General features: G+C 33.3%; 3 protein-coding genes across 10 annotated transcripts; 1 reads left to right on the top strand and 2 right to left on the bottom strand.

Annotated features, from left to right (window-relative positions):
* Positions 1–1543: 1543 nt before the first annotated feature.
* Positions 1544–3053, bottom strand: LOC130494302 (uncharacterized). 8 transcript variants are annotated; one of them, XM_057000716.1, is made up of 5 exons: positions 2680–3053; positions 2549–2584; positions 2315–2400; positions 2148–2243; positions 1544–1825 (listed from the first exon to the last, which is right to left on the bottom strand). In XM_057000716.1, the coding sequence occupies exons 1-4, from the start codon at positions 2855–2857 to the stop codon at positions 2151–2153; spliced, it is 393 nt and encodes a 130-aa protein (XP_056856696.1). In that variant the 5' UTR covers positions 2858–3053; the 3' UTR covers positions 1544–1825; positions 2148–2150. The 8 variants fall into 8 exon arrangements, 4 of the variants coding, with proteins under 4 accessions (XP_056856696.1, XP_056856648.1, XP_056856602.1 ...); XM_057000668.1 differs by having other exon boundaries at positions 1544–2048; XR_008941937.1 differs by having other exon boundaries at positions 1544–2048; positions 2148–2400; positions 2526–2584.
* Positions 3054–6006: 2953 nt separating this feature from the next.
* Positions 6007–8996, top strand: LOC130508992 (peroxidase 3-like). Its single transcript, XM_057005886.1, has 4 exons — positions 6007–6262; positions 6341–6529; positions 6610–6772; positions 8460–8996. The coding sequence occupies exons 1-4, from the start codon at positions 6050–6052 to the stop codon at positions 8873–8875; spliced, it is 981 nt and encodes a 326-aa protein (XP_056861866.1). The 5' UTR covers positions 6007–6049; the 3' UTR covers positions 8876–8996.
* Positions 8997–10028: 1032 nt separating this feature from the next.
* LOC130512388 (uncharacterized) lies at positions 10029–11805 on the bottom strand. The gene is made up of 4 exons (XM_057010328.1): positions 11398–11805; positions 11070–11306; positions 10682–10984; positions 10029–10367 (listed from the first exon to the last, which is right to left on the bottom strand). Exons 1-4 carry the CDS (start codon positions 11740–11742, stop codon positions 10251–10253), a joined length of 1002 nt encoding a protein of 333 aa, XP_056866308.1. The 5' UTR covers positions 11743–11805; the 3' UTR covers positions 10029–10250.
* Positions 11806–13312: the final 1507 nt, after the last annotated feature.

The following is a 13312-nucleotide window of genomic DNA, read 5'->3' on the forward strand; positions in this document are numbered from 1 at the left end:
ATCGGCGAAGTTAATAACTTGATTGACGGTACCATCGAATTTGTTTAAGAAAAACACCTATCAAACTGAACCGACGTTATAATCGAGTCTGAATCAATACCAAATTGGTTTGGGTTAAGCTGGTTCGATTTGGGCATTGATATCAAAGTTATGTGTGTGAATGAGACTCTGTTACATGGATGAGCCCATCGGTTGTATGCTTTACGATTATTGTAGTAAATAAGAGCTTTAACATTCAGTGATCGGAGTCGGAGAAGATGAAAACCGTCGTGGTTATGAAGGACGAAGCAAGAAGGTGAAGCGACGATTCAGATGCGACGCGTAGGGTTGGTCCTTATCGAGCTGACCGGCTGGGAACCTTTAGCGAAACATAGGACCTAACCAAATTATTAAATCCGCAACAATAGATTCTCAAATAGTTTGTCATGAGATTGCAATACCTTTTCTGTAAATCCACAAAAACAAAATTATTTAATATTTCAGTATTTTTAATTTTATAAATCATTTAAAACATATATTTAAAATTTTAAGATTATATTGTAAATTTGATTACAATTTGTTGGTTTGAGTTGAAAGAAGCACTAACAGATTTTTAGTGAATATTAAATAATTAAATAAAACAAATTAAGGAAAATATAATGATTTATATATTTATTCTTTTGATTTTTAGTTCACTTTGATATTAATATATGTTTGTTTCACTTTTTATCAGATTTTCAATTTACATGAAATTTTATTTAATTTTTAGGATTTTATTATTTATATTCTGTAAATTATTTTAGTATTTATTGAACTTTGTCTTATAACAAAATTACTTGTTGGAAATTTTGTTCATGCTATTTGAATTTTTTTTTTTTACATTTTAATAGTTTAATAAATTAATAAAATATTAGATTTGTAGTCCTTACATACATGTCAATACAGATTGTATTGAATGGTTTGCCACAAACTTCACCAACGATGTCTAAAAGAAATAACGGTTACAAAAATAGACTACAGATTTGGTAGTATAGGTTAAAGTTAGGGTAAAACTTAAATCGTATGTAAATTAGAGTAGAAAATACAGATCGGAAAACTCCACTATTGCGATAGGCATAGCCATGGGTTATTTATATTTACGAAACCTGAACTTCTATGTTGGGATGCTGGAAATAGTCTCCATTACCTTCACAAAATGGGTATGTTAACAGCGAAATTGATAAACTCGTGGAATAATCCTTCCTTAATGAGGTGCTTGAAAGTGATGATGTGCTTGAAAGTGTTTAGTTTGTGGACTGCGATAAATCCATAGATCAGGGTAGTCTGCTCATGTAAAATGTGACGGAAGAGCTGTCAAATTAGAGAGGGTTTGAGTAAATGTACAGTCGATAAAATGTTGGAAGGTTGAGTATGATAACCTCTGGTCGAGTAAAACCAGAAAGATTAAAGAGTATCATACTATCCTAAAGAGTTATATTTTATTAGTTGTCAAATTTGAATAAAAGATTAAATATGAAGAGAGAAAAAATGGTTTAGTAGATTAGATTTTTGTTGGCAAAAATAATATAAAATGTTAACTAAAACAAATAAAATTATTATTTTACAGTTTAAAAAATATCAAAAGATGTACATCCGAACATAGTGACAAAATCAGAACACAAACAAAACCATGGGACTGAAGTTTTTACATTTAAGTATAGATAGGCAACAACTGCATACGGGAGAGACCAAGGTAAGAAACAAAATCAAAATTTCATAAATATACTAAACAACCATCTCTAGAAGATCTTATGGTTTGGCCTTACTTTTGTCCTTGCAGTGAAACTTCTTCGAGCATCTACAGTTTCTGTAGAAGAAAGAAAACATTTCAACTATCTTGAAAAAAGGATTAAAAAGCATTTACGCATCAATGATCTTTTTGCTTTACTCCCTCGTAAAAAGCATTGGCTGTCTCAACAAATAGCTGGAGATTCATTAATAACTCAGTGAATTATAATGTTTGTGTTCAAAGTCAAGCAGCACCCATTCGGAAACATCCTTTAGGCCAATCATATTTAGTTCTCTGCAGACTTTAGTATCAGAAAGATATTAACCTCGGAATCTTATGGATGAGATTTAACAAATGTGTCCATTTAAGTGGAGGTGGAAGGAAGAAGTTTAGAATGTACCGCTCATTTATCTACTAATCTCAAACCAGAAGCAGTTTTTTTTTGTCTCAAGAACCCTTTATGAACATAATCTCCATCCTTGCGCATCCATTCAACCTTGAGATTCAACATATCACTAACCATCATCAAAACAAAACCAAAACAAAGATACATACAAACAAACAAACCTTCAAAGAGAGATCAACTTCTTCAAATATCATCTCAGCAAGAGGAATTCCAGCAACAATCCCATCTTCCTTGGCCAAGCTTCTACCTGCATATCAAACGATGTTGTGGCCATACACGTTACATCTCCTACATTCAAAATCAAATCCAGGAGCTCAAATTTCACAAATACATGGACACCATCAAATAAAAATCGAAACTTTATGATATTACCCAAAGAAGTGATGAGAGAGAACCTTTGTCACCAGAAAAAAATACATTAGCTTTAGCACCTGCCGGTAATTATTAAAATAAGAACCAAGCTTGATCTGAACATGTGTATGAATAAAAGATATTTACCATCACAGTAAGGGAAACACAATCATACCTGGACAATCAGTATTCGTGTTGGCCAGTACAATCAGTTGTTCATAATTCCAGAATCTGAAACTCTCCATCGGTTTCGGTTGAAGCTGGAAAATTGCCATGATGAGGGAACTTGTTTGAGAAACAACGCAAGCAATATTAAAGTGGACGATTTGAAGGGGCATCTTAGGTGCCTTCATATACTCGACTCCACCGCCTTGGGAAACAAAAATCTAGCATTCAATCTAGATCGTGGGTGATCTATTTATGAGGGCTTAAAGACGATCGGTTACTGGCATCGCACGACGAAAGAGACGAAAGATCGGCTGCGCAACGGAAGTCGCCCTAGAGAAGCGAAGCAACACTCACGCTAACTAATACAAAACGCCGCGTTTCAACACGAAGATGTTGATTACACCACGATATGGGCTTCAAAATGGGACGGCCCAAACTCGGAATAAATTAAACGATGCGTTTAAATAATTGGACACGTGTCAACACCTGCTTACCCTATTTTTTGAGGTGGCAAGAGAAGAAGAGAGACACCTTTTCTTTATATAGATAGATTCTATATTGAAGTTGTTTGAAGTTCTAATTTGCTCTCCATTTCTCCTTATAATACAATGTTTCGAAATTGATTTGCAAAGATAGGTTGAAGATGTAAGCGACAATAATTTAGGACAAAACATAAACTCCAAAATAAGAATATACGTGGTGAAGTTGGAATACATGTACAACCAGGACCGTCTAATAGCACGTGGAACTTGTGCGGTCGAACATGGTTCAAGTATAAAAACTTAAAAAATTAAGATTTTTCAGTAATATATACATAAATTACGGTCTGAAACTTTAAAATTTAGATATACTGTAGTATTGACTAATTTAGATTTTATAATTTATAAAAAACGTTAGACATATATAAATATAAATATTAATTGCTAAAACTATTCATTATATTTTAAATATGTCGCTAATATTTTTTGAACAGAGTCAAAAAAAACTGAGACAGCCCTGTGTACAACTATGGTGTTATGTTCTATTATCATATGATATATTCGCATATAAAATCGATATCGTACCAAATCCCTTAATTAATTTTTATACTATTACCTCAAATGATTATAATAAACCATCGATAATAATTTTGAAATGCTTTCTTGCCCGTTAGTAATTTGTTCGTTGTGGTTCTTCTCTTAGTTGTACTATTAGGATTAGATACTATTAGAGCATGTTTATTGATAGCAATCTTAAGTGTTGCTTAATTGGGGCATCATCAATTTCTAACTATTAAAGTTTAGAGAAGCAATTTTGATAAGAAATACTTAATTAAAGATGTTTATTGGTAGTTGTTTTAATAAAAGAAGAGAGAAAGAAGGAAAAGAAGTAAAAGAAGAGAAGAGACAAACCCTTGTTCACCACCTCTCCTCTCTCTCTCCTCTCCCCAATGAATCTCTGACATGTGGCATTAAGGGACGGACGCTTGGAGGTGTTAATTAGGCAACGCCCTTTTGCTTTATTCATGTTTTTCATTTAATTTTAATCTTGATTTACCTATGCAACTCACGTAAGCTATCCCAATAAACATGCTCTTAGGATTAGGTCGACTATACTATAATTTTGCCATAAAGAAAGATCAGTGATATCACGAAACGAGGTGTTCATTAGTGAAACATCTGATTCATAGGAGATATATTAATTGATAAAAAAACACAACTATATATTCTTTTTTTTTAACTATATATTCAAATTTCCCTGTGTCAAAAAGACTTCTATATTCAAATTCACGAATAAATTGGTCTTATTCTGATCAATAATCTAAAACTAAGTCTATAATCTCAAAAAAAAAAAATCTCAATCATATATAAACTTTTTGTTGTTGATTATGACAGTATAAGGCTCAATACAATCAATTAAGTTTGGCTCTGAGTTTACATGTTACTTACAACTTACTATAGCTCCATTAACGGACCAAACATTCACCTTCTTTATATATAGCTCATCTAATCCTTACTTTATCACTATAAATAGATATAGTTAGTAGATTTGTAGATGATTTGAAATTCGGCGTTTTTAATTATTAGACAGTGAAAATATATTAAATATGTTCACGAACAAAAATTTCGAAATAAGAAAAAGGAGTAATACATTCAGATCTCCTAAACAAGACCAAAGTGTTTTGAAAAATGCATTACTGTATGCCATTTCTAATACAATTTATTAATATTATATAATAAATAGATAAGTAGTGTGCCAAATTTTAAATAAAAATATAGAGAGAAAAAACGCAAACCCCAAACTAAATCATGTCAACACACACAAAATTCAGTAGTAGTTTTTTTTTTGGTTCCGCCAAACATATTAGTACTACTTAATAGTACAGGCCATTTCAAAAATAAATATTCGAATAATTTCTAAGAACTTATATGAACTGGAGTGAAACATAAAATCTACTCAATAGTAAGTGCAAAAGCATTTTACATTGAGACCTTGTATAGTTATATTTATGCATTTGAAACTAAGGGTGGGCAAAAAACCCAAACCGAACTGAATCGAACCAACCAAACTGAAGTTAAACCGAACCAAATCAAATCGTGCTTTTTATGTAACCAAATTGGTTCATGTTTTACTCAACCCGAACGGTTTGGTTTGGTTTGGGTTTAACCGAATCAAACCGAACCAAACCGATAATCCAATATATATATATAGTAAAAATATATATGATATATATATATTAATATATTGTAAATTTTAGTTAAAGTTTCGTTTTTTATTTTTTTCATAATTTCCATATCTTTAAAAAAAATAATAAATATAATTCAAATAATATTATTATAAATAAAATCATGTAGCATAAGTTTTTATATTTTCACTCTATCGTTTATGAGTTGATTGTTTTTTAATAAAATTATAAAACTGATGTCTTCATATTTTATAACCAACCCGAACTACACCAAACCAAACTAGACCATAATAATATAAACTGAACTAAATCTAAACCAAACCGAACTGAACCGAACCGAATTAAACCCAAACCAAACCAAAACCAAAGCTACTTTGGTTTTAATTGGTTTGAGTTTTATAAAACCCAAATTACCCAAACCAAACCGAACCCGAAACTAAACCGAAATGCCCACCTCTATTTGAAACTTTTAAACTTATTGATAAAAAAAAAACTTTCAAATTTATTGTGAATGGCGCTGAATCCGCTGATTATGAGTCCGAAAATATAAGGACAACTCATAAGAGCACATGTTAGTTAGCTTACATGGACCCAGTCACACTACCAAACATGCAAATTGTTCTATATATGCTTTTTTAACGTCTCAGTAGACCACATATCGTGAATATATTCCTCCCAAAAAGAACAGTCCCAGAAAACAACAGATATAAAGATGAGGTGCATAACAACTGTTGCTCTTTCACTCTCTCTGTTTCTTGTGGGATTGGTCGGACCAATCCAAGCTCAGTTGCAAATGAACTTCTACGCCAATACTTGTCCTAGTGCCGAAAAGACCGTTCAAGATTTTGTTTCAAACCACATTTCTTATGCCCCTTCTCTTGCCGCTGCTCTCTTGAGGATGCATTTCCACGACTGTTTTGTTCGGGTAAACTATTCGTTTGCTCTTATATTGTGAAACATTCTGTTTGGTTACGGATATAACGGCGGATATGTATACATATAGGGATGTGATGGATCAGTGCTTATAAACTCGACGTCAGGAAACGCGGAGAAAGACGCAGCTCCTAACCTAACGGTTAGAGGATTTGGCTTCATTGAGGCAATCAAAGCTGTGCTTGAAGCTCAATGTCCTGGAATCGTCTCTTGCGCTGATATTATCGCTCTAGCATCTCGAGACGCCATCGTTTTCACCGTAAGCATTATATATTCACATACCATTATTGTAAACTACTCATTTTAGTATCTCTCATCATAAATTTTGGTACGTTGCAGGGAGGACCAAACTGGAGTGTACCGACCGGAAGAAGAGATGGGAGGATATCGAACGCATCAGAAGCATTAGCCAACATTCCTCCTCCGACCAGTAACTTCACCAATCTTCAGACACTCTTTGCAAACCAAGGACTTGATCTTAAAGACCTGGTCTTACTCTCCGGTATGGCCTAAAAAATATGATATATCACACATTGCTAATAAAATAGCTAGGAATGTTTCAAAAGCAAATATTTTCTCTCCACGTTAAAAATAAATCTAATCTATTAAAAGTGAAGTACAAATTAGAATTAACCCTAATTTTTTTTAAATAATTACAATTGATTGCCACTGGCTTTATACACAGCATTTTATAACATAACTAAACTATATCTAATTAAACATGTAATCATAACTAACGCAATGACAATTAAGGACACAAAATTAAAACTAATAAATTCGTTTTTTCCTAAACTCAAAACCTTCCAAATTTTTTTCCCATTTCAACGCAGCCATCCTAACAAAAAGGATATCAGCTAACTAACAAAATCTGCACATTCGGTTATCTAAACTTCCAAATCATGTTTGGCTAATCTTTAAACACGAATACTCCAGTTATTATGATGATTTAATATAAAAAGGAATGCGTAGTAAATAACTCAAAATTGTATATTCTCTTTTCAACTCTTTGAAAATCTATATTATTAAAACAAAGTACAAAATAGGTTTGTTTGCAAACTTGATAACAATTTAAAAAATAATAGGTTTATTTGGAAAATGAATAATAGTTTTAAAAAGAAGTTTGTTTGTAAACATAAATAGCAGTATAAAAATGATATAATGTTGTTTGAAAACATAGATAGCAATATATTAAGAAAATAATGAATTTATGTTATTAAGAAAAATTGGAAATCTATTTTATTATGAGAACCTATCTATTTGTGTCAACTTTAAAATATATGAGAATGAGCTAATCTAATTATCTAAAAATATCATTTGTATGAAATAATCATATAACAAAATTTAAACTTTATATATATATTTCAAATAAAATAATAATTTAAAGTTGATTTATATCAAAATTTGATTCAAAATTTGATTTATAATAATTTAAACTTTACTAAAATATTTTCCAATGACTATTATTTAAAAATGTTTTCAATATATATAAGAAAAATACAATACAAAAACAAGTTTCATATACCAACTTAAATTATGATTTTTATATTTCACATTAAATTTTTAAAAATGTAATATATGTGATTATTTATATGATAGTATGTATAAAATACTATTAATTATATGTTTTCTTTGTTTTTAAAGGGGAAAAAATAGATTATGAATTAGGGGTGGGCGTTCGGGTACCCATTCGGGTTCGGTTTGGGTCTGTTTGGGTTTTGGGTTTCCGCGATCAAAGATTTTAATCTTATTCGGATATTTTTAAATGTCAGTTCGGATTCAATCAGATCTTTGCGGGTTTGTTCGGGTTAGGACAATCCATTTAAATTATTTTTAAAATTCATTATATACTTTAAAATTTTCAAAATATATAAACAAAATAATATATTACATATAAATTTGAATAACATATGTTAGAGCACCTGGACTTAACATATTTTGGATTCATGTTTTTTTGTCAAATTCTAATATTAACATGGAAAACAAAATATTTTATGAAAAATATACCCGCACGGGTGTGCGGGTCAAAATCTAGTGTAAATTATAAACACAACTTGTTCTTAATTTTCTCTCAATGTTTTCGTTTTCATTAATTTATAATATCTTATAGTGTTAATTATAGCTCTAGTAAAACAATTTGACGTACGTTTTTTCACAATAAAACATTAGAAAATGTGTGGTGTTTGTAACAGGGGCTCACACTATCGGTGTATCTCACTGCTCATCTTTTACAAACCGTCTCTACAATTTTACGGGTCGTGGAGACCAAGATCCTGCCTTAGACAGCGAATACGCAGCCAATCTCAAATCTAGGAAATGTCCTAGCCTCAACGATAACACGACTATCGTGGAGATGGATCCAGGGAGCCGTAAGACGTTTGATCTTAGTTATTATCAGCTCCTTCTCAAGCGTAGAGGTCTGTTTCAATCAGACTCTGCCCTCACCACCAACCCCACAACACTCTCAAACATAAACCAGATCTTGAAAGGTTCGGTGGAGGGTTTTTTCTCTGAGTTTGCCAAGTCGATGGAGAAAATGAGTCGGATCAATGTCAAGACTGGGTCAGCAGGAGTGGTTAGAAAGCAATGTTCCGTTGCAAATAGTTAAGGGGTACTAATTTTGAGTATGTGGGAGTTTGGGGGGTATTTATGAAAAATAATAAGGACGATGATGTGTGTATGGATTTCGTTATAGACTTGGTCAATAAAGAGATGTTCTTTGTCTTGTACGATTCATGACATTTTAGTTGGTTCGAGTACATTGCCATTTCATTTATCTTCAAACAAGAGGTTTATTAAATCCTCACGAAAAGGTTTCATAAACTGAAAAAAAAAAAATACTATGCCCCATCACAGTCTCTTTCACCTTCTTCCAGCTGCCAGCAAGACGTATGACCGAAACAATAGCTATCCCTGCAAAAGCAATTGCCACTGATGATACTATCCTCTTCACTGTAAATACTGACTCCGGTAACTCTTGGATCATCTATTAAGATTCTTGATCTATTATGATCATATATTCAATTTTTGTTGGGAACATCAGCCTTACTAAAGATAATTAATTTAACATAGTATAATATGGATGTTATTTTGTTACAAAAAAAAATTAAAAAATAAGGATGTTATTTAGAGGATTAGAGCACCTCCAACAATAAAAACTCTATTGAGTTTCTAAAACAAAAAGAAATATTAATATTTTAATAAATTATAATTAGACAACTAAAAATTAATGGTAAAATAAAATCCAACCAATGTAAGAGTTACAAATGCTATGAGGAAATATGTATAGTGGGATTCTAAAAAATCTTGAGTTAAAAACTTTTCTCCATTTTCTCTCCTAATTCTTTTTTTTTAAATGTTTAGAACATCTCCTAAAACCATGGTTGGAGGTGCTTAAAGACAAGTAAACTATCATTCTTTATTTCTTCAAATGTATACATTTTTTTGATTAAAGACTTAAAAATTTTGTTGTCAAAAAATTTTTTTAAAAAATTTGGATCATTTTTCGATTTGTCCCTGTCATTCTTGGATAGGGCCATGCTAATCTTTAAATGTATACCTAAGAAAGAATAATTTGGCCACCCTTTAGTTAACTGAAATTTCGATTTCCTTTTTTAATTTGCCAACGTGTGTTCACTGGGTCATCCTTTTTGTGCCATTCAAATCCTCTTCTCTCCCGTTCTTGTACATCTATTATATGTTTTGACCACTGGCCAGAAAAGGGATTATATTACCATCATACTTATTTTATTGTTGCATGTTCCTAAATTCTCCATTCAAAATACATACGTTTCATAAAGGATGTTACAGCCGGTGAATATGTCAAAAATAGTTAACCGCAAACCTCAAAAGTTGAAAGGTAACAAGCTGATTAACAGTTTAGTATCATATAGTATACGGAAAAATAAAATAAGAACTATTTAGGTTACATTTGGATAGCAATGAAAAACAGGAGGTATAATAGTACGTTAGTTACGTTGCTACTAGGGTTGCATATAGATGAACTCATCTTCTTTGCACTCTCGAACCGCAACTTCCATTACTTTTCCTTCGGTCGAATTATGTAAAATATCACAACACTGTCTTCTCGGAGCCTTCAACTACCACATCCAAACAAAGATGAATAAATTTTAAAATAAATAAAAATGTAAGATTTTTACGGATTATCTTGAATTTCTCTTACAATTGAGAACCTAAGTATTCCCAAGCGTGTATCTTCTTCTTTTTAACATTTTCAGAGCGTTTATACTGAATTTAATATGTGATATTTCTAGGGAAACTTTAGTGATTGACATTTGAACAAGTACTTACTAATCTAGCATATAGGATTTTCACAGATGACCAACATTTCACTTTTCATCCTATATATTATCAATATTAAAATACAAAATTTTAATTAGGTAAGTTTACTTACTTGTCTGATATCGGGATCGAGTCTTGTCGAGAACACTCTAATCTCTTCAATTTTGCGAGGCGATGAAATGGGATCATACGTGCAATTCTCGTAAGCTTGCTTATACACACTTTTAATAGTTCCATCATCGGGACTAGAGGAAACATATTCCATGAAGAAAGTGACAGGTCTTTTACAAGGATCAGGATTAAACTCTCTTGTGTTGAATGTGTACACACTTGCCAACCCGCCAAAGTTTTGCCATGGTCGGAACGTTTCTTGTGTTCGCAAAACATCACGTAGAAACATATGCCTACTCTCAATCTAACATTTGAAACAACAAATTAATCTGATTTAATAGCATTAAAAATTACATTTTTAACGTTAAGATTGGCAAAACGATATTAACCTGAACCGTATATCCCCAGGAGACGGAGATGGTCCAAGAGTACCGACGGTGGTAGCAAACGGAGAGTTGAAATATACGGAGAGGATCAAGTTCTATGGCGGAGAAGAGGTGTTGGACGGCGGAGAAAGTTGTTGAATTTGGGAAAAATGGATCAAGGTGAGACATGTGATGTAGAGACACCAATGGTCTCGTTGAATGTGACGTCAATATTCCTAATGCATTTCCATTCACATCAAACTGCATAAATAAAAAATAATAAAAAGTACTTTTAATCAGTTTTTGAACAAAAAAATTAATAACTAAATAAAAAGTTGCAATTTTGTAAAACCTGATGGAAGCCAGGTTCGTGAGACAAACCAACTCCAAGTTCAAGCACACAAGCATGAATCCTAGAGTCTCCTCCGTACAAATATGGATACCGTTCGATGCAAGAGTCGAATTTCTTAGCTAAAATGTTAGCCAACGAACTGCTTAAAGCGATTCCTCCACCGCCAAACGCCATGTCGTTTCCAAACACCCTGTTCGACTCATAAATCTCTGAGGCAGCTCCTACGTAGTACCATGATCTGTGGTCATATTTAGAGAGTGTTCTTGCGAGGTTTTCCGGGATGAATATCGTGTCGTCGTCTCCAAACACGTACCATCTTACTTCATGTGCGGAGGTATTAAACATCCTTACGGTTTCTAAAACGCACCGCGCGATTCTAATTGCGCGTCTATCGCCGCCTGCGCAAGTGTATCTGCATAATCAATAATTTAATTGGCCGATTCAGTTTAGGTATACTCAGTGGCGGAGCCAGCCTACTCTTACATGGGGGTCAACCTTATAGTTCAGCATTATTATAGGGGTCATAATGGCTAATACTACAATATTTTCATTGTTATGTACCAGATTGTGATCGACATAACCGGACGGACCAGGACCGTACCGACCGCAGGAGATAATGCTTATCGACTGTTGTACTTATCCACTTAGGATAAACACGACCTGATGTATATATATATGTAAGATCCCTGGTCGAGATTAATAATAGAAACACGTTTCCCCACTTAGTTTTACAACACGTTATCAGCACGATACGTTCTCTAAAACCCGAGCTACCAAAAAAATCCTAAAAACAGCGCATCTTAAAATCGCTCTATCTCTCCAACCGTAAGGATCCAGACGACGAGCCACATATCAAATCGAAGCTCTCGACGAAACCAAACCAACGCCGTAAACCTCGTGTCAATCTGATCTCAGACGCTCCCTCACGCTCTGTTTCAATACGCGCCGCCAGTAATCCTAAAAACCCTAATTTCGGCACAACTTCAAATCGATCGATCTCTTCAACCATGAGGAACCAGACGACGAGTAATATATCAAATTAAAGCTCTTGACGAGGCGAATCTAACGCCGTCGGACTCGCCTCTATCTGACTCCGGACGCGCCCTCACGCTCTATTCTAAGACGCGCCGTCAAGTGACCTAAAACCCTGAAATTCTAAAACTCATTCGACGACTTCAAACCGTTCGTTCTCTCAAACCGTAAGGACCCAGACGACGTGTAATATATCAAATTGAAGCTCTTGACGTGAAGAATCCATCGCCGCAAACCTCGTATCAATCCGATCTCAAACGCGCCCTCAAGCTCCGTTCCAACCCGCGCCGTCAACTACCCTAAAACCCTAATCAAAAGCCTAAACCGCAGCCTCTCTTTATACTTTGTTATTTTCTGCGATTTACTTCATCTATCTATACTAATTTGTTTTGATTCATTTTTGATTAAGGTTTCTAAAGATATAAGAGGTTTTTGCTCAACCTAAGACACGCGACCAGCTCCTGATCCGTTCCGGTCATGCAGTTCGCGATCCGACTTGTTCCAGCTCTCGGTGGTCCAAATCTACACTTCAAAGTTCTAAAGGTAAACTTTGAAACCTAAAAGAACTCATAATCGAACATGGTTGATTGATAAAGGAATGACCATTAAAATTTTGCAAAACCCCAAATCAAACCCAAGCAAAGATTAATAGGTCCAAACCCTTCCATGAGTAAATCGAAACTCTTAAACTAAAAGTTCGATATGAGATTGTTTTACAATTAAAATCAAAACCACAATGGTTTCTGAATCTCAAAACCTCTTTGATCTTAATGATCAAATCGATAAAACCTAGAAATCGATCAATCCCCTTTAAAATCTAAACCTGATCGATTTCATCAAAAAAAAAAAAAAACCCTATTTTTTGATTAGTTTGAAATTCGAT

Source organism: Raphanus sativus, chromosome 1 (assembly GCF_000801105.2).
Source record: "Raphanus sativus cultivar WK10039 chromosome 1, ASM80110v3, whole genome shotgun sequence".
Taxonomy (NCBI): Eukaryota; Viridiplantae; Streptophyta; class Magnoliopsida; order Brassicales; family Brassicaceae; genus Raphanus; species Raphanus sativus.

Coding starts and splice junctions, on each gene's coding strand:
- LOC130494302 (XM_057000716.1), bottom strand. CDS start 2,857: ATGAAGGCACCTAAGATGCCCCTTCAAATCGTCCACTTTAATATTGCT. Junction 2,401..2,548: donor ATTTTTTTCTGGTGACAAAG/GTTCTCTCTCAT, acceptor TTTGATATGCAG/GTAGAAGCTTGGCCAAGGAA. Junction 2,244..2,314: donor AAGTTGATCTCTCTTTGAAG/GTTTGTTTGTTT, acceptor TTGAATCTCAAG/GTTGAATGGATGCGCAAGGA.
- LOC130508992 (XM_057005886.1), top strand. CDS start 6,050: ATGAGGTGCATAACAACTGTTGCTCTTTCACTCTCTCTGTTTCTTGTG. Junction 6,263..6,340: donor TCCACGACTGTTTTGTTCGG/GTAAACTATTCG, acceptor GTATACATATAG/GGATGTGATGGATCAGTGCT. Junction 6,530..6,609: donor GAGACGCCATCGTTTTCACC/GTAAGCATTATA, acceptor GGTACGTTGCAG/GGAGGACCAAACTGGAGTGT.
- LOC130512388 (XM_057010328.1), bottom strand. CDS start 11,742: ATGTTTAATACCTCCGCACATGAAGTAAGATGGTACGTGTTTGGAGAC. Junction 10,985..11,069: donor CCTGGGGATATACGGTTCAG/GTTAATATCGTT, acceptor TTCAAATGTTAG/ATTGAGAGTAGGCATATGTT. Junction 10,368..10,681: donor TCGATCCCGATATCAGACAA/GTAAGTAAACTT, acceptor TGGATGTGGTAG/TTGAAGGCTCCGAGAAGACA.